Raw genomic sequence first — 26462 nt, 5'->3', positions numbered from 1 at the left:
AAAGCTCCAGAAAAAATACAACTAAGAGACAGAGATAACCAACTTATTAGATGCACAGTTTGAAACACTGGTCATCAGGATGCTCACAGAATTGGTTGAATATGGTCAAAAATTAAACAAAAAAACCATGAAGGTTATGCTAAGTGAAAAAAGGGAAAATGTACAGGGAACCAACAGTGATGGGAAGGAAACTGGGACTCAAATCAACACTGGGGACCAGAAGGAAGAAAAAAACATTCAAACAGAAAAGAAGAAACAAGAACTCAAAAAAAAGAGGAGAGGCTCAGGAACCTCCAGGACATCTATCTTTAAATGTTCCAACATCCAAATCACAGGGGCACAAGAAGGAGAAGAGGAAGAGCAAGAAATTGAAAACTTATTTAAACAAATAATTAAGGAGAACTTCTCCAACCTGGCAATAGAAATAGGCTTCGAGAAAGTTCAGGAAGCTCAGAGAGTCCCAAAGAAGTTGGACCCAAGGAAGCACACACCAAGGCACATCATAATTACATTAGCCAAGATGAAAGATAAGGAGAGAACCTTAAAAGCAGGAAAAGAAAAGGAGACAGTTATGTACAAAGGAGTTCCCATAAGACTGTCAGCTAATTTCTCAAAAGAAACCTTGTAGGCAAGAAGGAGATGTAAAGAAATATTCCAAGCCATCTACATCCAAGATCACTCTATCCAGCAAAGCTATCATTTAGAATGGAAGGGCAGATAAAGTGCTTCCCAGGTAAGGTCAAGTTAAAGGAGTTCATCACCTTATTATATGAAATGTTAAAGGGATTTATCTAAGAAAGAGAAGATAAAAATATGGACAGTAAAATGACAAACTCACAGTTATTAACAACCACACCAAAAACAAAAACCAACTAAGGAAACAACTAGAACAGGAACAGAATCACAGAAATGGAGATAACATGGAGAATTATCAGCAGGAAGGGGGAGGGGGAAGAATGGGTAAAGGTACAGAGAATAAGTAGAATTAATAGTAGGCAGAAAACAGACAAAGGGAGATTAAGGATAGTATAGGAAATATAGATGCTAAAGAACTTATATGTATGACCCATGGATAAGAACGGGGCGGGGGGGATGTGGGTGTGCAGGGCAAAGAGGAATAAAGGGGGGAAATGGGACAACTGTAATAGCATAATCAATAAAATATATTTTAAAAAAGATGTTCTTACCATAAAAGATCACATCTATTAGTCTGTCTATAATGAGAACAATTAACTTATCAATGTTATTTTTACCATTACAGGGGGGAAATGAGTATCATTATTGCCATAATAGTATCTTGCTCATTTAGGCAAAGAACAAGTAACAAGTCTCCTTGAGTGTTTTTACATTACAGGTGTTAAAATCGCCTTCAAAATGGCTCTGGCCTATTTTAATTGTTAAGTGAACAGTTCTGAACAAAATTTAAATGACTTTATATTGAGATTAATAAAACCGGTATTTATACCTCTCAAATGTGCTAAGCTACACTAGATTGCTATTTCTGAAAGGCGTATGCCTGGCATGTTTTCTAACAGTTAATAGAGTTCACAAAAGAATCTCTACTTCCTTGGGGAATTCATATAAGAGGAATACCAGAGGGATTAAAATAGCTTAAATCATTAAGTTGGACCATTACCCAAATAAAGCCTGATTCAAAGTCATTTATACTTCTCTCTGGCATATATTATGTGGGATTTGGGAGAGAATGGGTAATAAGTATGTATACCTTTCTTATGAGATACATGGTTGAAATTTTCAACTAAAAATGAGTTAACTATGGTAACGGTCTTCTATTCACAAAAGAAACCAACTGCTACCCATCTAAGTAGTGTAGGACGGGCTCCACACTAATGCACAGCAAGAAAAAACCTGAATTTGATCAAAATCATTCTGACCAATGAAGTAGAAATGCACTAGAAAGCATTTAGTTTGTCTGAAGAACTATTTTCTAATTTTAAAAAAGCTTGTTAGCAGAGTATACACAGAAGAAAAATAACTGCACTAGACTATAAAGACTGGGGTGGACCTCTTAATGTCCAGTGTCCTTTGTCTTAAGATTTGGTGCAACATATCTTTAGAAAAAAGAAGGAGGAAAAAAAGCTTGTAAGCTGGAATCACCTTTCCAAGACTACTTAATTACTTGCTAACACTTAATGCAAAATTCACACACACTACACATTTCAAGTTCCTATATAAAAATCCATGGCCTTTGCTTTACCTTTCCTTGAATAAAATTTATTCCCTGAAGACTGTTTCTGGAAGAATCTTATTATACCTCTCCTATTCTTCCTAAAGACCAAAACAGTACTAAATCAATAAACAAAACACAAATTGAGGAAAAAATAAAGGTGGTAGCCATGAAGACTGGAATAAGAAAACAACACAGAAAACAATGTAAGAGAAATACAAGCTACTCAAGACCCCATGAGAGCTACACAGTTAAAATTACACACAGCCCAGGGTCATCAATCCTCTACAAAAATATCACTATTTCAATACACTAAACAGTCTATTCTTAGGGTTTTCCTAAATTCCTTTAGTTTACACCCCCTTCCAACATTTGGTCTTTCTTTTCCTTTTTCTTTATTTCTAGAAAAAACTACCACTTCCTTCTTTCAAGAAAAAAAAAGACCCTTCCTTCAAGAACTAACTACAACCACTCCTTGCCTTATGCAAATTTTAATGTACATACTTGAACAACAGTTGGCAAAAACTGTTAACTCAAAGACTAATAACTCTGCATTTGTCTGGTTACTTTATTATTTTTTAGTCTCTTGAAGGACAATGATGTGTCCTCCCCTGCTCACTCTTCCTTGTAGTCTCACTATCAATTGTAAGACTGCATCTACCCGGCCAGTTAGTACCTTTAAAAAAGTTGTCAAGATTGTTTAGAGAGACAAGGCTGGCTCCAGGTCAAAAATTCGATCTTGAAATAATTTTTGATCTCCATCGAAGAGATGAATGCCTTCCCTTTTCTAGGTACTTCCTGCTGCAAAAGAGCTCAAAATCAGCCTGGTTGATCAAATCATTGCAAAACTTTATTATCCACACACTTTCAACAACCCTTTGATCAATGAAGATAAACATTTAAAGCAATGCTGAGCAAAAAATAGCAAGACACAGAAGCCAAAGTATGTTTATTTAAAATTTTAATACAGGCAACACTATATTATTTAGGAATGCACAAAGAATTATACCACCTATGAAGAAAAGTAAGGATGTAATTAACTATAAAAGTGGGGAGGGGGAATGTAAAAGGCTTTTGAGGTGGTAGCAATGATCTATTTCTTGATCTTGGTAATTACCACATGGGTTTTTATTTTATAATTGGTCACTACACTGTAAATTAGGCTTATATTCTTTTCAGAATGTTATCATTTCACCATAAAAAATTATTTAAACACTGAAACTAAACCCCTTCTCACAGATAGCAAGAGCCTTTGTAGAACACACCCCTTGCTTATATAAACTTACATAAACATATAAGGCATTTTCTAAGAATATCTCAAAAAACGACAGGAGTGCTCCGTTGTTTTTCCTGTAGATTCTACACAAGATGGTATAATAGTTTATTTTAATAATTAAACCTTAAATAGGGTAGCCTGCACTTTATTTACTGGAGTTACTGGTGTTTGAAGAATAGGCATGAGGTGCTAAAAGATCTTAAAAGTTCTCACAAGAAATTTTCATAACTATGTACAGTGATGAATATTAACTAGACTAACTGTGGTAATCATTTTGAAATGCATACAAATTTTGAATCATTATATCATACAGCCAAAACTAATATAATATTATGTTAATTATACTAGGTATTTCCAAACACACAAAATACATTTTGTTAGATCTCACTACATAAAAGAACACAGTACTGTGAAGAAATATATTTTACTGCCTGAGAATAGCTAATAAACGTGGAAGGCATGAAGTGAAATTAAAAGGATATCCCCTCCCCAAAAAACACTATCAACTTGACTGTCAACTAATTGTCAACATTTCACTAATATAAACAAAATTTCTTTATGTCTTCATGCAATATCTCCCTTTGGACAAGAATGAAGGGGAAAAAGCCAAAAATTAAAGCTTGAAAACTTAAACTATGAGAACTATTAACGTATGGAAATTACAGATAACTGATGAACACAATTTTTTAAATCACTAATTCTAAAAGATGTCAAACTTGACAGCAAAAGCTGTTCCAACAGCTAAACTTGAACTGTCAACATTACCAATCCTGTGGTAGAAACTAACTTTCCCATATCTTCTGAAATAAGTTTCAAACAACTTCTCATAAAACTCCCTCCAATGCAAACACAGGTGCAAAGAAAACAGAAAAGCACCTAGCCAAGCTACAACTGCACCACCGTAGAAAAGGTATTCCACCCCTCTGATGGTCAGCTTCTTTGCCCAGAAAACAAGCCAAGCCAACAGGCCGACATGTGAGTGTTCTACATGCTCTACAAGTCTGTTAGGCTAAAGAATTCTGGGTCTGCTCTAAAATTTTAGCTTCCACCCTTTAGTGGAAGAGCTTAATACTTCCAACATCATTAATATGAACTTCTTACAAACAAAATACATTTAAGTGTAAACATTCAATTGGATTAAATTACCTTTTCCTCTCATTCAGCTATTCTCTTAAAGTTGCTATCTCTGACAATTCCCTAGTCATCCAGATTTAAAAACTTCAAGCCATCACCAACTCTTCTCTTTCCTACATTAAAGCAAAGTAATTAGCCATCACCAAGCTAGTGGAGTGAGTTTAGCTAGAACACAGATTGTGCCCAGGCATTTTGATAGGCCAATATGTTAAGACTTAAATCAGGACAGCTGATTAAAAAACAAATTAAATGAAGGACACTTTCATTTAAGTTGGCCTTGGAGGCAGAGGATGCAGTAAAAAGGACATAGATAAGCCCTGGCTGGTGTAGCTCAGTGGACTGAGCTTGGGCCTGTGAAGCCAAGGGTCGCTGGTTCGATTCCCAGTCAGGGCACATGCCTGGGTTGTAGGCCAGGTCCCCAGTAGGAGATACATGAGAGGCAACCACACATTGATGTTTCTCTCCCACTTTCTCCTTCCCTTCCCCTCTCTCTAAAAATAAATAAAGAAATAAAATAAAGGACATAGATGGGTATGTATTATTCAATTCTTGTGGGGAACACCAAATTGAAATATCTTTTATTTATAGAAATAAGAGATGTTACCCAATCTCAATTCTGAGATCTAAATCAAGTTGTAAGACACTGTAAAAATGGAGTGCTTACTACCATTTACACCATTTATTAGTTACCCTACAACACTAAGTTCCACAGAAAGAATAACAAATGGTCACAGATGATATGGTCACTTTAATTAGGGTACCAGTCACAATTCCTTAGAAATTCACTTATTTAAGAACAGTACAAACTTGACTGACATAAAGGCAGTCACCAACTTATATACAGGTAATATTCCAAAATATGTAGCTGTCTTTCTTGTTAAACTATGAAAGCATTTTCCCAAAGAAACAGAATTCCATATAGTAGTTAGGTTTCCTGGCAAACAAATGCTAGTAACCTACATTTACCTAAAATATAAGAGCTTCTTCTACCCCTTACTTAACATACTCCTACCCACCCCCAAATTCTATAGTATTATCACTTCCTATATAAATTTTTAAATTCTTGGAAATTAGTCATGGTAAAGTGAGGACACAGAAACCTCAGAAAAGAATAAGTGGCTTAAGAACAAAAACTAACCACCAGAATCAGGTAACTCAAATAAAGGAGTGAAGATAGAGTAACCATTTACATTTCTTTTCCTTTCCATGTATTAATTTGGTCCATGTATTATATTTGTGATCCCTATATTACTTGAAAATGTTTTTCTTTTTTCCTATTCATTGTAGGAACTGTCAGGAAGCCACTTTTGCATATATAAAACTAAATTAAGTATTTTATCCAGATAAAACATGGCAAAGAAAGAACATGAGTAAGACAGAGTAAGCAACAGGCTCACCCATGAAAAGCTTCTAATAATTCAAAAGAATTTAGGAATTCCACATCAATTAAGTCTAATAAAACCATCACAAATACCCTTCTAACAACTTCTGGGTTTCTCCTCAAACATCAAATTCAGCAAAGTCAAGTTATTCAACTAATGATGTACTCAGGTAAGTTACTAACCAAAACCCAGAATGACTAAATCCAATTCTAATCTGCCATCCAATTGAGGAGCATGTAGAAAGAGTATTCACACCCATTATGTTCAAGTACTAAAGAAAACGAATGCTATCCAAAAATAAGAGATCCTCTTTATTATGGACTTAGGGAACAAAGACAACATTCTTTATTTTGCATGAACAGTATACTATCAGTATCTACAAGCAAGGTTTAAAAGCAGTAATGCGTAGACAGAAAGATGATGAAGTAAAACATTAACTGTAGAATCTAGGTGTTGAGTAGGAGTGTTCACTATAACAATCTTTCAACTTTTCAGTATGTTTGAAAAGTTTCATAATATAAACAATTTTGAAATATGTAGATATGTTGCACTGTGAAGTACTTTATAAACTTTGTAATTTAGGTTAACACAGTATTGTTTCTCTCTCTAAAAGCATTAAGCTTTCATAGATTGGGAAAAATGATTTGGTCACTCAAAAATAATAATCTTTCCATTATGTTTGGCAGCAAGTATGCACTGATGGATACTAAGATATTACAACAAAAAGAACTTTTAACACTTTCTCATATTAGAAAGCACTCAAAAGTTACTGGGAGAATACAAATCAGAGACAGAGTAAGTAAAGTCAGGCCAGTAAGTTTCTCCATAATTCATAACAACTGGGTCAGAGCCTAAAACTAAATCTTTACTTTGAGTTTCTCATGCCTGGCCTACAGTACAACCAATGTTGCCTTTATGCAAATTACATATGGCAGTAAGGGGTATTCAGTCTTACCAAGTTAGTCCTCAAGAAAACCCTAAAAAAAAAATTCTAAAGTCTTTGGGACAGATTCTAACTAACCCAAGACTTATTATATATGCCTCATGAAACCCATGATTACTACCTACAGGAGCCACTGCACTCACCCTAAATGGGAGCAGGTCCAATCCAGCATCTCAATGCTCACACTCCCTGCAGCTCCTCCCTAAATGTTCTTGTACCTTAAAATGATCTCAAGAGCTCAAGGCTAGAAAAAATTTAAATTACCTCATATGAAATCAGTGACAGTATACCTGTTCTGAAGTGCAGCTGAACTGCTGTTGCTAATGATTCCACACTTTTTTTTTTTAAAGATTTGGGGATGCTTTGTTCTAAAACTGGTTTTATTACCCATTTTGTCTTCTTCAGAACTGAGGTCAGTAGCCTCTTTTTGTCATCTGGAAAGTGAAGAAAAACATGACGACCTCAGAGAACAGGAAGTAGTCCCCAACTTATAAACGGCTAATGTTTCAAAGGTTTATCACTCCTTTGAAAACATATTCTGTACTAATTAACCTATATATACCAGAGTCTATAGAAAATTGCATTCAAGTTTCAACTTTGAGGTGCAGCCCACACTAGAGGTTCAGAGAATTCTCTCTACATCTCTGGGGAGAATCCACCACAACCTGTCCAGGCAGGGAAAAGGGCAGCTCTCCTTACATAGGGAGATTTTACATTGCTTTGGTGGGAAAGTTACCCTCATTTACCAAGACAGCGGTTATGGAAAAGGTACTTGGTTAACATAATGTAAAAGTGTAACAGTTACAACAAAAAGAAGTGGAAATTACATTCTGCTCCAGATAAAAATAAGATAAAATTAGGTGCTGCTAAACTAGGTGGTCAACCAAATGTCTGACAAGTAGAGAACATATTCTCAAACTGCTTCCTCATGTCTGATCAACTCAACTGATAAGGGAGGAAATTAATGAAGTGGCAGAAAAATCATTACCAATAATGTCGCTAAGTTCTAAAAATGTGTGTTGTACTTTAAACTCCAGTAAATAGATAATATTCAACACCATATACTACCCCTTATAACTGGTAGGATTTATTCTTTTTAAAAACTGACAATTTCAAAAACAAGTATAACTTTGTGACAATGAGTCACCTTCAACAGCTAACTAAAGTCTTACTTAATTTAAGAACTGTAAAATTTACAGAAATAATAAACAGAGAAAGTAAACTTTTCACTAAGAATACTTCAGAAATAAAGCTGTTAACAGAGACATGAAAAAAATAGATCAAAGAAGGCCAGAATAAACTGGTTTGTAGATACAGAACCTGAGAGGAACATTTCGGTATTATTAAAGGTGCATATCCATTGCTAAATGTTAAAATGGTAATGTGTAAGACTTCCAAGCTAGCATATAACATTAGGATGTTAGGCGGTAGATCGGTCAAAGTATTGGTACTATTAGCAGCTTTGTAGAACTGTTTTAAAAATCCAAACAACAGGCGATCGATACCTAAACCCCTCTGTTTAAAAATTTTCAACAATAGATTTTAAGAATGAGAAGCCTAACTACCTGAAATCTTTACAGAATATGAAAAGTGAGTGAACAGGATTTCGTTTTGTCCTAAACCTTAGTCTCTCATTCAAGTCACCTGAATTATACTTAGACGTCAGGTTTATCTCTGTTCCCAATAAGGGATAGGGACAATTCCTTTATTATAAAGGGCTGTTTATAATTAATCAGAAATCTAACATTACGAACATAAATATTTCATCAGAAATCTAACAAAATGCAAATATTAAAACTATCAGTAAGCAGAACACCTAAATGAAGTAAGTAGTAGGTCTTTAAGACTGAAGATGGTGTATATACCTTTAACTTTGTGTATTGTGATTTAGAACTCAAATGGTACACATTTAGCTCAAGGATAAAGTTTCTGAAATGTGAAGTGTTTTTATACATAGAAAAATAGAAATGAAACAAATTTTCATGTGGATAAAAAAAGGTTATGTCCTTCAAGTATATTTTTGAAACCAGAGAAAGAAAACAATGTTTCATTCTTTGCCATACTTAAAAATAAAAGAAATATTATCTGCAAAGCAACCTAGTAAGACTTTTCATGATTACTGATCTTTGGATGACTCAAGAGAGATTGATTTGGAATCTCAAGAGAGATTTCTAATCTTCCTTCAAAATAAGGAAATGATGACAAAATCATCTCATCATTCAGCTCTGAATTTTTCTGCAATCCTTAATATTACCCTCAACATTACTACTAATATTAGGCCTTCCGTTTGTAAGAATGATACTCTGGAAACATACAATTTTTGTTACCACTAATGTTTGGTCAGCCATGCACTTCTGCTGTAATCCGAAAAAAACACACACAGAACTTTCTCTTTTCACACTGTTCAGTAAAATACTAGCGGTTTTCATTTTCTGGTTCCAATTTCATTTTTATCTAATCTGGTGTTTCAAAGCAAAGACTAAATTCTGCACCTAATTCACAAAGCTTCACAGTAATTTACTTTCTTCTGTCATTCCAATTAACATAAAAGTTGTTTTTTAATTCTGTAATAGAACATATAATAAAGTCTTTTCACAGCTTTCAAAGAAAGTTATAGGAAAAAAAATCAAAACTTCTAAAATGGAATGAAAATGTTTCACAGAAGAATGTCACAGTAATTAACTGTTATCCTAACTTGAATTCTCAGTAAGTGGGCCCCTCTGGTATTCAATACAGGATGTATTATCAATTTTTCTATCCATAACAGAACTCCAATCCAGTACTTTGATATGTGGGTAACTTATTCCACAAAATATTGTCTATGTATTTAGTATCTCTCAAGATTTTCTCTCTGTATTTTAAATGACAAATATCCTAAAGTTCAGTTAGACCTGGCAAGTAAGAGGTCAACAAAATGAATTTAGTTTAAAAGGTATAAACAAACTCAGGTTGGCAAGTTCGAAAAAATTAATCTTCCTATCTAGATAATTCACAGACCAATATAGTGTCTAAACTGGCTATTGCGTTAAATGGGCTACTTTTCCGTAACATTCAAGTCAGTTAACCTGAATGCACACACCATGTGCAACTCCGGTATTACCATCCAGGGCTCCCTATCGCCGTGGTAGTTTGTTCTCTAATCCACAATCTTCCTGTAGAGACCAATAAAGGAACTAATGCAATGCTTTCCGATACCGTGCACAGCATACAGAGGGTGACAGTTTAGCCAATAGAACAACGATTTTGCTCTAAAAAGCAATCCAAGATAGTTATGGAACAGTGAGGTGCACAGTGAGTACACTTGAGAACCTTGAAAAAACCCACACTTGGAAAAAATATCTAATGTTAAATAAATAAGACTCCCCAGCTTTCAGATCACTTTCAAGGATGTTATTTCCTTGCCTACAACCTCACTCAACTCTCTCTCAGAAAACGGTGAACTGCGAGTATATTTTTGAAACGAGAGTAGATGGAGCGGCTACATCTGAGTAGATGGAGCGGCGGTACATCCAGGCTCATCTCCAACCGCAGCAAGGCAACCCCTGGCCGATCCCATCCCAACCAACGAACACGCGCTCACAAAAAATGAAAGGCGGCGATAGCCACGGGCGGGGAGGCGCGGAGTCCGCCACGAGTCTGCGGGCTCCCGGAGTGGCCCGGCCGGACTCTGGGACACCAGCCGGCTGCGAGGGGCTTCGTTCACCCTCCTGGGAGTCGATACACTTGCCCCGCCGGGGGTCAAGGTCCCACTCGGGGACCCCGACTCCTCGTCTCGAGCTACTCCGAGGAAACTTCGCTCACGGGGAGGGGGCGCGCCCGCCTCTGCGGGAGAGTGAGCGGGGCTCGGCGGCAGCGCGGGGCCAGGTCCGGGGAGAGCCGCGAGTCCCGGGTCTCGGCGGGCCGCGGGCGGGGGAGGGGCGGCGGGGCACTCACCACGGGTCGAACTCGTGAATGATGCTTTCGAAGCGAATGACGGCGAAGAGGCGCGAGCTGAAGCCGGCCAGCCAGGCCAGAAAAAGGATGGTGAAGGAGAGCAGCGACTGCCAGCCGGCCGGCTGCGACAGACCCCCGGACAGCCCCGCAGGGGCCGGCTTAGGCGACGCCACGCCGCCCGCCGCCTTGTGCGCGCACTGGGCCCCGGGCCCGTGGTGGCCGTGCCGGCTGTTCCCCAGAGCCATGAGGCCGCTCCACGGGGACGAGTTGAGGGACGACTTGTGCTTGCTCTCCGGGGCCGAGGGCTCCGCCATGTTGTGCCCCGGCGGCGGGTCTCGCTCCTCGCCGCCGCCGCCGCCTGGTGCGAGGGGTGCTGGGCGGGGACCCGAGGAGGAGGAGGAGGCGAAGGAGGAGGAAGAAAAAGGAGGAGGGGAGAGCGCCGCGCGCTCCCGCCCTCAGCGCCGCGAGGCCGGGGAACTGGGGGTGGAGGTGGCGGTGGGGAATCTACGCCTCCGCAGCGGCCGCGACCGCCGCTCTCTCAACTCGGATGGCCCTAGCGCCCCATTAGCCATCCGTATCACCAGTGAAGCTTCGGCTGCGGCGAAAGCCGACGGGACGAGGGCGCCAGAGAAAGAGCAGGAGCAGACGGAGGCAGCACCTCGAATCGGAACAGCAATGACATTCTCCCTCACACCCGCCGCCCGCCCCGCGGAGAGGAGCAGGAGGAGGAACCCCCTGGAGCCCAGGCGGAGCTCAGGCAACCCGTGACTCCGCCCCCAACCCAACAGGAACTGGCTTTTCCACCTGTCACAATGCGACAGGTCCGTTAGCGGGCGGGCCCAGGATTGCGGAGCCCACCAATAGGGGCGCGAGCTGGGGCGGGGATAGGTTCAACCGTCCTTCCTCCCCTCTCCCCTCCCGGCCTCGCGCCCATTCGCCGGGAGCGGCCGTGCTGCGCGGCTGTAGCTTCATTGTCAGTTGAAAGATGAGGTTTCGCGCGCTGGTGTTGTCGGCAAGGAAGGGCGCTAAGCGGCTCCACTAGGTGCAAAGAGCTAAGCCCGTTCGAGGGAGAGGTCAGGCGGTGCTCAACACAGCAGAGCGGCCTCCGACAAAAACCACTTTAGGGAGACTGAGCACCGTGTCTATCAGCCAGGAGTTCGCGGGCTTGCCACGGTCGCGACTTTTAACCTGCTTTGCGCGGAGCGCTTAACACGTGACTGAGCGCGCAGGCGCGCTACGTTAGTCTTCGTCGCGCGTGTCTGGCCGGCTGGGCTTGGCCGCCCGGGGCGCCCTGCACCCAGAACAGCGACTGAGCCACCCTTGGGGCGGACTTGGCGAGGCCACAGTCCGACCCGCAGGGTGCGCCAGGCGTTCTGCCGACGAAACTGCGAGCTAAGACAAGTTTTCCGGTGCGGAGAACTCTTCAAAGCCCACAGACAGCCCCTAGCTTCGGGAAGACCTAGAGGGGCAGGCAAAGTGCGTTGTCTCGCTTTTTTCATTGTATTTTCCTAATTGCGAAAAAATATTGGTTCCCTGGAAATATGGGGAAAATGCAGGAATTCATTTTAATGGCTGCATACGTTACATCAAACGAATGAAACGGTTCAACTTTGTGTGGACTTTATAGCTGTTACCCAATTCTCTCTTTAGTAAATGATAACGAATTCAGGATTCTTGTACGCGAATTTTGCGCGCCTAGCTTGTATTTTTATACTTTCTTTCCAAAAAGAAAATGCGACCGGGTAGACTAAACTCAGTGTAAAATGAGTTTTTAAAGCGAGTTTATAAAGCTGAATTGTACGGACTCTAGTGCTAACTCATCTGATACAAGCCCCCGCCCAACACTCAGTAAATAATGAACTGTTAATATAAATTAACAGTTAATTGTCCTTTTGTTAAATAAATAACGACTTAAAAGCATGTATTCACTTAATGTACAGACATTCAATTATTTTCTTAAGTCATTTAAAAACAACACATTTAGGACATTTAAACACATTTAGAAATTGTGTTTAAATAGTAGGTCTTTTCAAAATGTTAACAGAATAGTTTGAGATTGCTCTTCTAATGGGTCCTGCTCCTTTTTTAACTTGCTAAGTGATTAACTTTTTCTTTTTGTAGAAAGATAAATAAATAAAGTTGCATTAAGGAAAGAATCGAAAGGTTTCCAGAAATAGGCTTTTCCCACCAGCAATTTAATAGCAGACATTTATTGAACATCTACATTTTAATGAGAATTATGACAGTCCTGTTGTATCAAAAAAGTGACATGTTCTTCAACCATGTGTGCTAAAATGTGGCATTTAGAGTATTTGTGCCCATGTTGTGTGAACCAGAGTTCTATCGGCCTGAAATGAAATTTATTTTGTGTTTTTGTTGTAACATTTGAGTATTTCTATTTCATTGTCTTTTTTGTAGATTCTACTTATTAAGTTCTACACTATTGTCTTTGGCTGCCAGACCCCTGGTCTGGAAAGTGGTAAGACTTGGTAGTGTTCCCACATCGTTGCTCACTAGCCCAGTAAGTCACCTGCATGGGCTGACCTTTCTACTCTTAAAGTCAATTGTTTATATCAAATGAGATTGCTTATCTGAAAATATTTTGAGAAGTTGTTATGGAATATATGCAAATACAGCATAACGATGACAATAAAAGCAGTAGGAAAAACCCAGTTATTCTTGGTATTCATTTATGTACTTACTCATCTGTTCATTCAACAAGTATTTATTGAGTGCCTCCTTTATGCTAAGCACTATGTGGGCACTGGGATGCAATAGGGAACCTGAGAAACATGGTTCTTGCCCTCGTGGAGCTCACCAGCCAGCTCTAGGGACATGGGCATAAAAAAAAATTCACACTGCTAAGTACCCCAGTGCAATGTGAAAAATACTATGGAAAAGAGATGCATGGGGGATTCAGTCTGCAAAAGATGAGAAAATTTCTCTGAGGAACCATTATTAGGGCGGAGGACTGGTGGTTAGAATGAATGGACCAGGAAGAAAAAAAGAATGGAAAGACTTACCCAAACAGAGATGCACATGCAAAAAAGCCCTGCAGTGTGGCTGGGGAGGCAAGTATAAGGAACCCAGATAGGGGCCAATATGGCTGCAACACTGACAGTGGAACAATGTGGGGTAAGCGTTGAAGAAATGGCCCAGTAGTATAGGTCATGCTGAGTTATTGTTTTTTGTTTCAAGCTGGGAGTAATAGGAAGCCATGAAGGATTTTAGCAGGATGCGGTGTTCATAAGATGGAGTGGGAGGGATGATCAGATGGGTATTTTGAAAGATTACCAAGAATGCAACATGGAAAATAAAAAGGGAAAAAAACTGCAACGTGGAAAGCACTTTGCAGAAGGGACCAGCGAATTCTCAGTTTCCAGCCCACCAATGTAGAGAAATGGTTTCCAGTGTGTGCATGAAGTTTGAGTGTATTGCTTTCCCTCTCTGTGCATGAGCTTCTTGATTCTGCCAGTGCTATATACTCTCCTCACTGAGTTCCAATCTCTGAGGAGTCAGATGGTCAAACAAACTCTGCAATCTGAGGAGCGGAGGAGTGGGACTCCCAGAAGCAAAGCAGACAGTGGGCCCACGTCTGCTAGGGACTTCTGAGGGGAGGTAGTATTTCAGCTAAAACTCGACAGATGAGTAGGAGTTTGCCACACACTCACACACAAGGAGGATGGATGAGGGATTCCAAATAAAAACGAGGGCATCCTTGGAAGTAACACACAATATTTAGTATTAATGAGAGTGTTGTTGGAGATGAGGCTGAAAGGGAGATAACCATATTTTCAAGGATTTGTCTGCCTGGTTGTTAGATAGTTGGGAGCCACTGAAGCATTTTGAATAGTAATAAAATCAGAGTTGGTGGATGGGGGAAAATTGACAGCATATAGAGATGACATAACGATGGCAATAAAAGAAGAATATAGAGAAGAATATACTGGAAAGGATGAGAATAGAATCAGGGAGATCAGTATGGAGGCATTTACAAAAGTTCAGGAAAGAGAATTGGATGCCAAAACCGAGACTCTGGGGCCCAGAGAGGAAAGGAGAGAGAGGAGAGGCTATCCGGAGGGCAAGATAAAGGAAGTCAGGGTTAGGATGAGTCTGGCTGAAGTTTCTGGATTGGCCATTTGGATGGGAGGTAGTGCCACCGAAATGGAGAGGATGATCCATGCTCAGATCAGTTTTGGACGTGTCGTGTTTTAAATCTCCTTGGGACACCCAAGAGGAAGTGGCTAAAAGGCACCTAGATGAAGAGCTCTGATACCCAAGAGGAAGGGTTTAGGAGGGATAAAGATTTGGACTTCTGTGGCCATGGATGAAATTATGGTGGAACGAAGTTTAGAGAGAATGAAAGTAGGATTGAGGATAGGACCCTAAGGAACTCCCAAATTGAGAAGCTTAAAAAATATGCCCACAAGGCAGCTGGAGATAGAAGAGCCAAAGAGATAGGAGAACCAGGAGAGAGGGTGATGTCTCAGCAACTAAGTAACAAAGGGAGGCCGGCAGTGACACAGTGTGCAGACTAGTGAGGTGTGGCACCACCCAAAAGTGTACCTTGTATTGGCAACCAGGAATTCTCTAAGAGTTTCTTTATTAAGGTCAATTGTAGTGAAGTGGTATAGAGAGCAGAAACCAGAAGGCAGCAGGTAAGGAGGGATCAGGAGCAAAGGATGGGGAGGCAGAGAGCATAAACCGCCCTTTTCAGAAATCTGGCTTTGAAAGCACACGGAGGACCTTGTTGCACCAAGATAAGGCCAACGGATTGATCCCGGTCCCTGACATTTCCCGCTAAACTCAAGAAAAGATTTAGGAGCTGATAATGTGTCTCAGGAATGGCACGGGGCTTACAGAAGGTTTCCTTCTCTCCAGAACAAAAACAACGTGACGCATACTTTTGTCCTGAGCACACCACAGTAGGGAGCTGCCAGAATCTGGCCTATAATTGCATGTATAAATATTTGGTAACTGCGGAACTTCTCAAATCTTATCTCGTTCCCTTGTGACAACATTGGTCAGAGTACCTGCCTGCTGACCTGTAGCCATAGTAGAGGACAGGGAAACAGGGAGGGAGAAACTGAGTTATGAGTTTGTGAAGCCCTAGGCATGCTGCCTAGAAGCAGTGTTGTGTGGTGCTTTGGAGGACAAGCTCTGGAGACATACTGTTGGAGATCAAATCCTGACTCTACTAATTCTGAGTCCGATGACCTTTGGCAAATTCCTTCACCATTCGGCCCCTTGGTTTCCTCACCTCTAAAGTGTAGATAAGGATTGCACCTTCTTAGGGGTTTTATAAGAAGTAAATGTATCAATACATGGAAACAACTTAGAATAGCACCTCGCACAGAGAAACTATGAAATAGAGATTGTTTTTGACAATATTACGGGGACTACTTTTGTATCTAGGACAATGACAGAAAGGCTGTGAGACTTACCTCCCTGGAAATTCTTAAGATAACCCTCCATCACCTGAACCCATCTGAATGCTTCTCTGTTTTTTTTTTTATAACTGGGATAGTTTTAATTTGCATTTCTCTTATGAGTAAGGCTGGGGGTACTTGATTTTATATTCAAGGCAATCTTTTTATATCCTCAGTGAGGCAGAATTACCAACTCTGATTTTGAGGGAAGTGCTTGCCTCCAATCAGCCACTACCAAGAACTCTGTTTCAATGAATAAACTACCGAGTAGGTGAGGTAGGAAGAAACCCTCAGAGAGTGGGCGTATTCAGCAGCTTTTAAAATGGCCCCTAATGATCTTTGATTCCTGGTATTCATATCCTCCTGTGAATCCCTCCACTGTGTGTAGGCTGGATCCAGTGATGTATTTCAAACAAATAGAATGCAGCAAAAGTGACAGGATGTCACTTTGAAAGTTAGGTAGTAAAAAACTTGTCTCTCCTCTCCTGTCCCCTTTTCCCTCTGCTCTCCTATTCTTCTTCTGTCTTTCTCGGTTCTCACTCTGAGGAAAGCAAACAATCATAAATTGTGAGTAGCCCTAGAAGGAGGCCTCATGTGACACTGGAACTATTGTCTCTGGCCAGCAGCCTGTGAGGACCTGAGACCTGCCAACGGCCGGGAAAGTGAGCTTAGGAGCAGACGCTTCCAGCCTTGAGTTGACGGCAGACCCAGAGGACACCTCAGCTGCGTCCTAGTGACGCACCCTGAGCTGGAGGACTCCATTAAGCTGCCCCCAGATCCCGAACCCACAATGTGTGAGAGACCCATTTCCCAGAAGAAACTGGAAAAAGAAGCTCTGCTTTTTCATAACAAATAAGGTGCAAGCTAGTAATTTTAATTTGCATTTCTTTCATGAGCAAGGCTGGGGGTACTTGATTTCATATTTAAGGCAATCTTGTTACATCCTGAATGAGGCAGGATTGCCAACGCCGATTTTGTATCTTTCGGTGTAAGTATTGGAGTAGTATGCTCCAATGTTATGGAAATAATTAATGTACATAGTTTTATTTGCAAGTTGCTCAGAAAATGAGGTCATCTGCATAGAATTTATGTGAATCTGTTGTTTTTTATTATTTCTTATTATTGATTTTTTTATTATTACTGTTCAGTTTAGCATACCCCCTAGATTATCTACTCTAGATCATATACTTCACTAAAGCACTCTTATAACACTTATCAAATAATGAGGGAATTTTTTTATGGTATATTAAGAAATTCAAGTAGAAATTTCCTGAAAATAAGTAACTGTTAGTAAATGCTTACTATGATAGAAAGAGTACCCCCTGTTCTTCCATTTGTTTTAATGTCACAAAGTTTTGTATCTTCCTGATCTACAGCTCAACTTGTATCTCTTCCTGAGAGCCTTACAGGAGCAAGTGAGTAAATGGGTCACTTTAGGAAAAAAAAATATATATATATATATATAGGGAGAGAGAGAGTTTTTCTTTTTCTTTGTTCATTTTTTAATTTATTAACCCAAGTAATCGCAGAATCAATAACTGTATCATATTTGTAAGAAAAGTTATTAAATTATATTCTTATGAGTCAGAGTGAAGTTCAAAGAAGTTTATAATGTATGAAGATGATATTATTTCACCCTTCCAGTGTCAGTAAAACAGAAAACTTGAAATAGGGACTCTCTCTTACTTAAGAGAATTTAATAGATACTGAGCTGCAGTATTGTGTATACATTTTTAAAAATCTCCCTACTTTTTATTGCAATTTCTTTTCTATCTCTAAAGTTTAATTTTAAACATTAAATATTATGCTGAAAAAGTGTATTTCACTTAATAATCAAGCAAACTCATTTATTAAGGAATTAGAAGAGAGTTTATTGATTATTAAGTTAGTTACACCATGAAGAATGGAGGACACATTAGCTCAAAGTTATAAAATTAAAAACTATGTTATAATTTTGATAATAAAAACAAAATTAAACAGAAGATAAAAACAAAAAGAAGAAAAAGAAAATAAAATACAAAAAATTAAAATGAGCTGGAGGAAATATATTAATTACAAAAATATTTTAAACACCTAACGTATTGTAAAGGCATGTGCAATTGGGGTGTTACTTTTACTTCTTTTTAAATTTTATTTATTTATCTTTAGAGGGGAAGGGAAGGAGAGAGGGAAGGAAATATCAATGTATGGCTGCTTCTCATGTACTCTCATGTATCTCCGGACCTGGCCTACAACCCAGGCATGTACCCTGACTGGGAATCAAACCGAGATCCTTTGGTTCACAGGTGTGTGTTCAATCCACTAAACTACACCAGCCAGGGCATAATTTTACTTCTTGTAGTGTGGGTTTCTTAGGCTCTTTCAGTTTTTAAAGAACAGAGATATTTTTGGGTTACTGTGTAATGGAATTTATTGAAAGGATGCAGAGGAGTAAGAGGGACCAGAAGAAATCTCTGCAGCTGCAGAGCCAGGCCTCATAGAAAACAAGAAGTTATTTTTGGACACACAGCAATTCTGGTGACTCAACAAAACTCTGCTAGGCCAGTAGCATGACCTGTCATCTTCCATGGTCTCAGCAGCTCCCTGCACTGCGCCCTCTTCATATGCTGGCTCTACTGTTCTGTCTTGGTTCCCATCATGACTACGTCCCTTTAACTCACTCAGTATTCTTGTTCTCAGAAACCTTCTACTCGTGCTTCCTTATGGCTCCTACTGCTTTGGGGCTTCTGCTCACTGCCCTCTCTTGAACATCTCTCTGTTTCTCAGGAAATCTTTGCCTATCTGTGTTAGATGCGTTTCCTCAGAAGCAGATCCTGAGATGAGCTTTTGTATGATATATTAAGGAATTAATCTCAGGAGAAACTGGTAAGGAAGTGAGAAGGTCAAAGACAGGGAAGAAGCCCATTATGGATGCCATCTCAGCAAATTCTCTAGCCTAATCCCAGTGAGGGAGCTTGGGGATATAAATGATGTCTCTGACATCCAACCTGGAACCATCTCCATTCCCACACCCATCACTCATTACTTAAGGCTCAAGGAGCTGCATGAGTTTCTGGACACTTCTGGTTGTCTGGTCATTGGAAGGGAAAGCCTAGGGCAGAAGGACTTGTATATCGTAAATAGGGATCTGAAGACCTCGCATGTGGGCAGAGCACTGCTTCAGCAATCCTCTCAGGTTCAAATATGGCTCAGATTGAAGCTCCCTAAGACACGTAATCTGATTGGGTCAAGAGGCTCCCTCCTGTGTAGGGTGCCTCTGTTGGACTGTTGTGCTGGGTCACTCCATAAAGTGCTAAATGCATTCAGACCTGGCATATTTCTCTGGTCTTGTCAGTTGTGTTTCCAATTGTAGGGTGGCATGTTACAATGCATGGTCACTATGTGTAATAAGCCTCCCATACGTGGCTGTTGCTCTGAAAGTTATGTTGAAGCTCTTAAGAGAACAGAGTAACTGGCCTAAATCTTGTACCTTGACTGGTTTGTTCTAGTGTAGATTAGTCTATTTTGTTTTAGTTTATTTGCACTTAGATTTATTAATTTCTTTTTTTGATCAAATGTGTCTTGAAAGTAAATCACTATCTCTTGATTTCAGATTAGATTTTTTTCAGTGAGTAGGGGTTCCACATAGTAATTACTATTCAGATACAGGAATGAGAACAGGAGCTTCATATTTTCTCATTTAATTTATTTGTTTAAAATTTTTATTGTTATTCTATTACAGTTGTCCCATTTTTTGCTTTCTTCCACTCAGCCCACCCCCTACTTCCGCAGTCAACCCCCACACTATTGTCTATGTCCATGGGACATTTATGCATGTTCTTTGACTAGTCTCTTCTTCTTCTTTCCACCATTATCCCCCTCTCCCCTCCCCTCCGGTCACTGTCTGTTCCATGTTTCCATGCCTCTGGTCCTATTTTGTTCATTAGGGTTTTTTTGCTCATTATGTTTCTTAAGGTAAGATCATATGGTTTTTGTCTTTCAATGACTAGCTTATTTCACTTAGCATAATGCTCTCTCGTTCCATCGATGCTGTCGCAAAAGGTAGGAGTTTCTTCTTTCTTTCTGCTGCACAGTATTCCATTGTGTAATTGTACAATAGTTTTTTGATCCACTCATTTACTGATGGGCACTTAGGCTGTTTCCAGCACTTGACTACTGTAAATAGAGCTGCCATGAGCATAGGGTTCATGCTATGAACATCTTATAAATTGGTGATTTACCATTCTTAGGGTATATTCCCAGCAGTGAAATCACTGGATCAAAAGGCAGTTCCATTTTTAGTTTTCTGAGGAAATTCTGTACTGTATTCCACAGTGGCTGCACCAGTCTGCATTCCCAGCAACAGTGCACTAGGGTCCCCTTTTCTTGTTCCCCAGCACTTGTTGTTTGTTGATTTAGTAATGATGGCCATTCTGACTAGTGTGAGGTGATATCTCATTGTGGTTTTAATTTGCATCTCTTTGATGGCTAATTTATTTCTTAAAATAATATTTCTCAAGACGACACCCCAATAATATCTACCCAGTAGGTCTGGGGCATGGTCCAAGAGTCTGCATTTGCAGTAAGCACCCCAGGTAACTTAATTCATGTCAGAGTTCAAGAGCCACTGCTTTATGAAGTAGACAGTATCCACTTCATTTTACTATTAAAGAAATTGAAACTCTAGTATCACCTGAGGTTATATAGTTAATATTGAAGACATCTCAAAAGTTCTTTTCCATAAAAAGAAATGCCCGATCACATTTTGTTTGCAATGTGAACATGTACTTGTTTACAAAAATGTTTACTACCAACTCGAAGCACATTTCTATGTGTCTGTGACTACATAGTGTCTGTGTATTTCATCTCCTTTTGGTTAACTGCAGCCTCCCACTAGTGTGTGACTACACTATTATAATTCGAGTACTGACTTTCGCATTCCTGCTAGAAAAAAAGACCAGAGGGCAAAGGCAGCTGTCAAGGAAATCTGTGAAGTAAAAGGTGAGAGAATGGGTGGAATGCCATCAAGGGACTGAGCCTGTGATTCAGCAGTTTCGCTCCAGACACAGTGATAGTGCATGCTGAGAAGTTTCAGCGCTCCGCACCTGTTCCATGCAGAAGGGCCAGGAATGCTGTCCTTTATGTAGAATAGCCTGAGCCTATATGTGGAGTTTTAAAATGTTGCTTTTGATCCAGGAGAGAATGCAGGATTGGATGGGGATGAAGTTCTGTCGCAGCCAACATACGGTACAGACCCTGCATGTTAGGATTTACCTCCAGGGAGAAATGGCCAAATTACACTAAAGGGTGGTTTGAAACATTTGGCGAGATAATAGTAGTTCTTCATCTTCAAATCTAAGGATTGGTCTGCTTGTATAAAGATGGAACATAGTCCATAAAAAATCTGATTTCCTTGTGATCTGTGGCCCATAAGGCATTCTTCTACAGAAAACAACTTGGAGATACCCTAGCAGGTAGCAGGGTCTCATCCTAAACCTTGCCTGATTGAACCCAGAATCTGTGTTCTTTCCACTAAATTCTTCTTTCACCATATGTATTGTTATGAATCAACTGTGTCGTCCCAAATTCATATGTTAAAGCCCTAACCCTCAATGTGACTGTGTTTGGAGATAGGGCCTATGAGAAGGTAAAGTTAAATGAGATTGTAAGTGTGGGACCTTAACTCAAAAGGACCAGTGTCCTTATAAGAGGTGAAAGAGACCCCATAGATGCCCCTCTCTCTGTCCTTGAGCACAGAGGGAAGGCCATGGGAGGACAGGAGGAGAAGGCAGCCTCCTGCAACCCAAGGAGGGAGATCTCAGCACAGGCCAGCTCTTCTGGAATCTTAGTCTTAGATTTGCAACAGCCTCCAGAAATGCAGGAAAGTAATTTCTGTAGTTTTAGTAATTCAGTTTATGGCATTCTGTATGGTACACTGAGCTAAGACACGATCGGAACACAGTGTAAGTGAGCAACACATTTTTCTTTAACTGACTTTCTCTAGTATATTCACACAATTTTTGAAAGTCATAGGACTTATAGTTTTATTTGTAAAACTTGCAAGATTCAACTAGACTAAATCTAAGAAACTTACCAACACATATAGCTCATTTACTTAACAAACCCAGAAACGTCAGTACCCTGTATTCTTATTTGAATTATTTTTTTATTTTTTAAAAATTTATTTATTTTTAGAGAGAGGGGAAGGAGAAAGAGAATTAGAGAAACATCAGTTTGTGGTTGCCTCTCATTTGGCCCCCACTGGGGACCTGTCCCGCAACCCAGGCATGTGTCCTGACTAGGAATCAAACTGGCGACCCTTTGGTTCACAGCCCGTACTCAATCCACTGAGCTACACCAGCCAGGGCCTTATTTGAATTATTCCACCTGTATTCTAAAATCTATTAGCATATAACATAAACATTACATTTAATTTTATCTGCACACTTTACATGAATTTAAAGATCACAACCAAAACATTTTTTGGCTGCAGAGAATCTAATTCAACTCTCAATACAGAATCCAGGAAGAATGACAGAGAAAAAAGCTGTAGAGCTCCAGAAATGAGAAGGAATCGCCTATCAAATCATGTGATCCAAATTTTAACTCCATCTAGTCAAACCTGAACACTTTCCTTCTGAGCGCCCAAACATCCTTTCTGACTAAAATCCCATTTTAACTGGATTAAGAAAAAAGATAATTTATTAACTTGGTAAAATGAAAAAATCCAAGGGTTCGTTTCGGTTTTGGGTGCAACTTGATCAGGGACTCAGACAACATCATTAGACCCTAATTTCTCCATCACAACCATCCACTTGGTGCCATTCACCTCCATGTTGGAGGCGAAGATAGCTATCATATCTCCAAACATTTCAGTATCTTGTGTTCGAGTGAGAAAAAAATGACAATCTTCACCTCCCCCTCCCCCNTATTCACCCCCCCCCCCCCCCCCCCGCCCAGGATTCCCAGCATTCTCATTGCATCTCAGTGGCTTTGAGAACCCATCACTGTGGCCAGGGAACTGTGATAATTAACTTAGCCTTGAGTCACATGTTCCATTCTGGAACTTGATTCTGGAGCCCTACCAGAAGTGTGCTGGTTGAGAATGAAAGAAGAGAAGGATTCCCATGGGAAACGAGGTTACAATGAACAAAAGATAGAAGTGTGGATGCTGGGTATCAAAACAAGAGATATTTATAAAATGTGTGCAAATTATAACCCTGTTTATGCATTGTATTGAAAACACTCTTCAGCTGTTTTATAGTTATACCCATGTATAGGAGTGCAATAATAAGCTCTGCTTTTGAAAAAATGCCTTTCATGTTTTTCATACACTATGTCACTTGAGTTTTCCTGTTACTTTTATATAGTGTAATACTGAATAATTACAATAGTCACCATTTTTCGAGCATCTCCTATAAGCCAAGCACATCAAGGGCTCTCATCTAATCCTCTTGTCACCTCTGCCAAGGAAACATTAATATTCACATTTTAAAAATAAGGAAATGAGAATCAAGTCAAACACCTTTTTCACGAATACATAGAAAACCTGATAAAAACATGTAAACTATATTAGTCAGAATATCAGAAGCAAAGTCTATAACTCTCAATGACTTCACACAACAAAGGTTTATTTCTTATTCATGGTTCACATCTAAGTGGGACTATGAGGGGCTCTCTTCCACAGGATGACTCAGAGATCCAGGCGGACTGAGGCTGGAACATCGTACAGCTGCAGCATCTGGACCAAGCAGCCTTCTCCATCACCACGGCGGACGTTCAGAACAAAGACCTGGAGAGTCACCTACTGGACCAAAGAATGAAGTTTTTCAGTCTGGAAATGGCCTGCATCACTTCCACTTAAAACCAATGGTCAGAACAAGTTATAGGGTCTTCGCTCTATCTATTTTAACTATAAATAGATATTCTGTCCATGAGACCCTAATTTCTTTTAGGTCTAGCTAGCCTTTTTGTCTAGTGAGCTGCATTTTATATCTTTATTTTAAAATACTGGTTTTTAAAGATCTCCCTTATAGAAAATGTAGAAAATAATGGCAACAGTCACTTAGTGATTAAGAGCAGGAGCCCAGAACCAGACTTCCCGAGTTTGTATCCTGGCTCTTTTTACTTGCTGTGTGCTCTTGGGTGAGTTATTCAACTTCTCTGGGTCTCAGTTTCGCCCACGTATCAAAGGGAATAATGATAATAATAGGCTCTATATAACAGGGTTATCAAGATTAAATGAGTTCATTGAAATAAAGCATGAGGACAATGCTTCACACAGTGAGTGCTCAGTAAGTCTTATAATTATTACCAAACCACTTAGCTTTTCCCTGTTTCTCAGCTACACCATGTAACTTCCACCAGAAATTTTGGAAACGCATGCACTGGATCACAGAGGCAACCACATGAAAATGACAGTGTAAATCTCAAAACACTGTTGGGAAAACCCCTCAGAGGTCACATTCAGTTGAAAGCACTTGAGCAGTGTGGTCTTTATTGGCAAAAGCGAGCATGTGTGCACACACATGTGTTCAAAGTCCAAAATGTCAATCAGCACGATGTGCAACAATCTACCAGTGAAGTTCAACTTTGATAGTCCCTCCCCATCTGACCTGTAGACATCGTCTTATATATCCATGAATCAAGAAGTAAAACCTAGAAATATTGCAACAACAAACAAACCAGCAAACAAAAAAAGAAATAGCACAACAAGCAACTACCAGGCTGGCCAATGAATGTTGCAACAGGCAGCGACCAGGATGGCCAATATCACAATAGAGGGCTCATGGGCCATGTCCGTGTAGGTAAGAACTATAAGGAGAAAAAATACTCACAATATATTCTCTAATGGAAACAGCCTAACTGGGTTTGAACACAGTATTTATTTATTTATTCATGTTATACACAATGGGTAAAAGTAGGTTTACACTTGTTAGTATGTGTATTATTTATTCATTATCATGTTATTCTCCATGTGAACAACTGTAAACCCACTTTTGCCCACCCCTGTATTTACTATATCAATGCATAGCAAAAAGTTTGTAAGCAAACACACCCAAGCGTTTTTGGTGGTAACCTTGCAGGTGAGTCAGTGTGGGTGTCGTCCTTTTCTCCCACCCTACAGTGTGGGACTAATGGGTGACCAGTGGTCCACCTCCCACCGCTCACTGCCCAGTGACCCCCTTGGTAAACATGGGAATTGTCAAACACTTTCAAGGGCTGGTGGGTCTGTCCAGGGCCTGCAAAGCCCCTCCCCTGGGTCTGGCCAAGGTTGCCGGCGCCAAGGGAAGACCACACTGGATGTGTCAATTGACTTTTCTGGAGACTCTTAAGGGCTGGGAGCAGCATGTTCCCTTCAGGGCTCCCACCTGCTCTCAGGGGCTCTGCAGAGGATTCAAGAGCACCATTAACTCTTCACTCCCTCCCCTAGGGGAGTGGGACCAAAAACCACCTACCTGCAGTTTGCCTGGTCTGCCAAGGCAGCCTCCTCCTGTTTGCCAGCATCTACTGGACCCGCACAACTCCCTTTTCTTTCAAGACTGAGAACCCAAAGAAACATTTGTGAGGATTAAATCTTGGCAGGCATGCCAACAAACCTGCAGCATTAACTTTAAAATTAAATCTATTTCTGCTTGCCTTCAAGTTTCTGTTTCTTTACATCAAGAGCGCTCATTAAGGCCGTGTATCCACTAGCTCACTAGGTCACACAGATAAGAAAACCCCTCAAGACTCTGAGTGCGCTTGAAAATTTACTTTAAATCGGTAGGTAGTTCTGAATTAAGAAATTCAAATCTTGCCCTGGCTGGTGTAGCTCAGTGGATTGAGCATGGGGCTGGGAACCGGAGGATTGCAGTACGATTCCCAGGCAGGACATGTGCCTAGGTTGCAGGCCAGTTCCCAGCAGGGGATGCATGAGAGGAAACCATACATCGAAGTTTCTCTCTCTCTCTTCTTCCCTTTCCCTCTAAAGATAAATAAATAAAATCTTTAAAAAAGAAAGAAATTTAAATCTTTTTATGTACATTATTTAACAGAAAATGAACAATTAATAGTAACTTCTGTGAGTATAAGGGCCTCACTTCAGTTCTTTTCTGTTTTTTCCTATTCATCTTTGTGTATTTTAAATATATTTTATACTTTACACATAATTATGGTTTTGTGCCTGTGCTTTAGTACTGGGGGACATCTTGCTCCA

At 40.1% G+C, this 26462-nt stretch overlaps 1 protein-coding gene and 1 non-coding gene across 2 annotated transcripts in view; one reads left to right on the top strand and one right to left on the bottom strand.

Annotated features, from left to right (window-relative positions):
- STT3B (STT3 oligosaccharyltransferase complex catalytic subunit B) overlaps positions 1–11591 on the bottom strand; it is a 92588-nt gene extending 80997 nt beyond the window's left edge. Inside the window, exon 1 of the mRNA XM_037070845.1 lies at positions 10857–11591. Coding sequence (XP_036926740.1) covers positions 10857–11170 — 314 coding nt within the window. The 5' untranslated portion in view covers positions 11171–11591. The remainder of the gene's footprint in view (positions 1–10856) is intronic.
- On the top strand, positions 1947–2072 carry LOC119004139 (small nucleolar RNA SNORA81). The gene has a single exon (XR_005070132.1). It is a non-coding gene; the product is annotated as a small nucleolar RNA SNORA81 (small nucleolar RNA).
- Positions 11592–26462: the final 14871 nt, after the last annotated feature.

Source organism: Sturnira hondurensis, unplaced genomic scaffold, assembly GCF_014824575.4.
Source record: "Sturnira hondurensis isolate 20B ecotype Veracruz unplaced genomic scaffold, ASM1482457v3 Scaffold0019006, whole genome shotgun sequence".
In the NCBI taxonomy this organism is placed as follows: Eukaryota; Metazoa; Chordata; class Mammalia; order Chiroptera; family Phyllostomidae; genus Sturnira; species Sturnira hondurensis.
The sequence above is the reverse complement of the archived record's forward strand: the minus strand, read 5'-3'. Positions and strand labels throughout refer to the sequence as shown.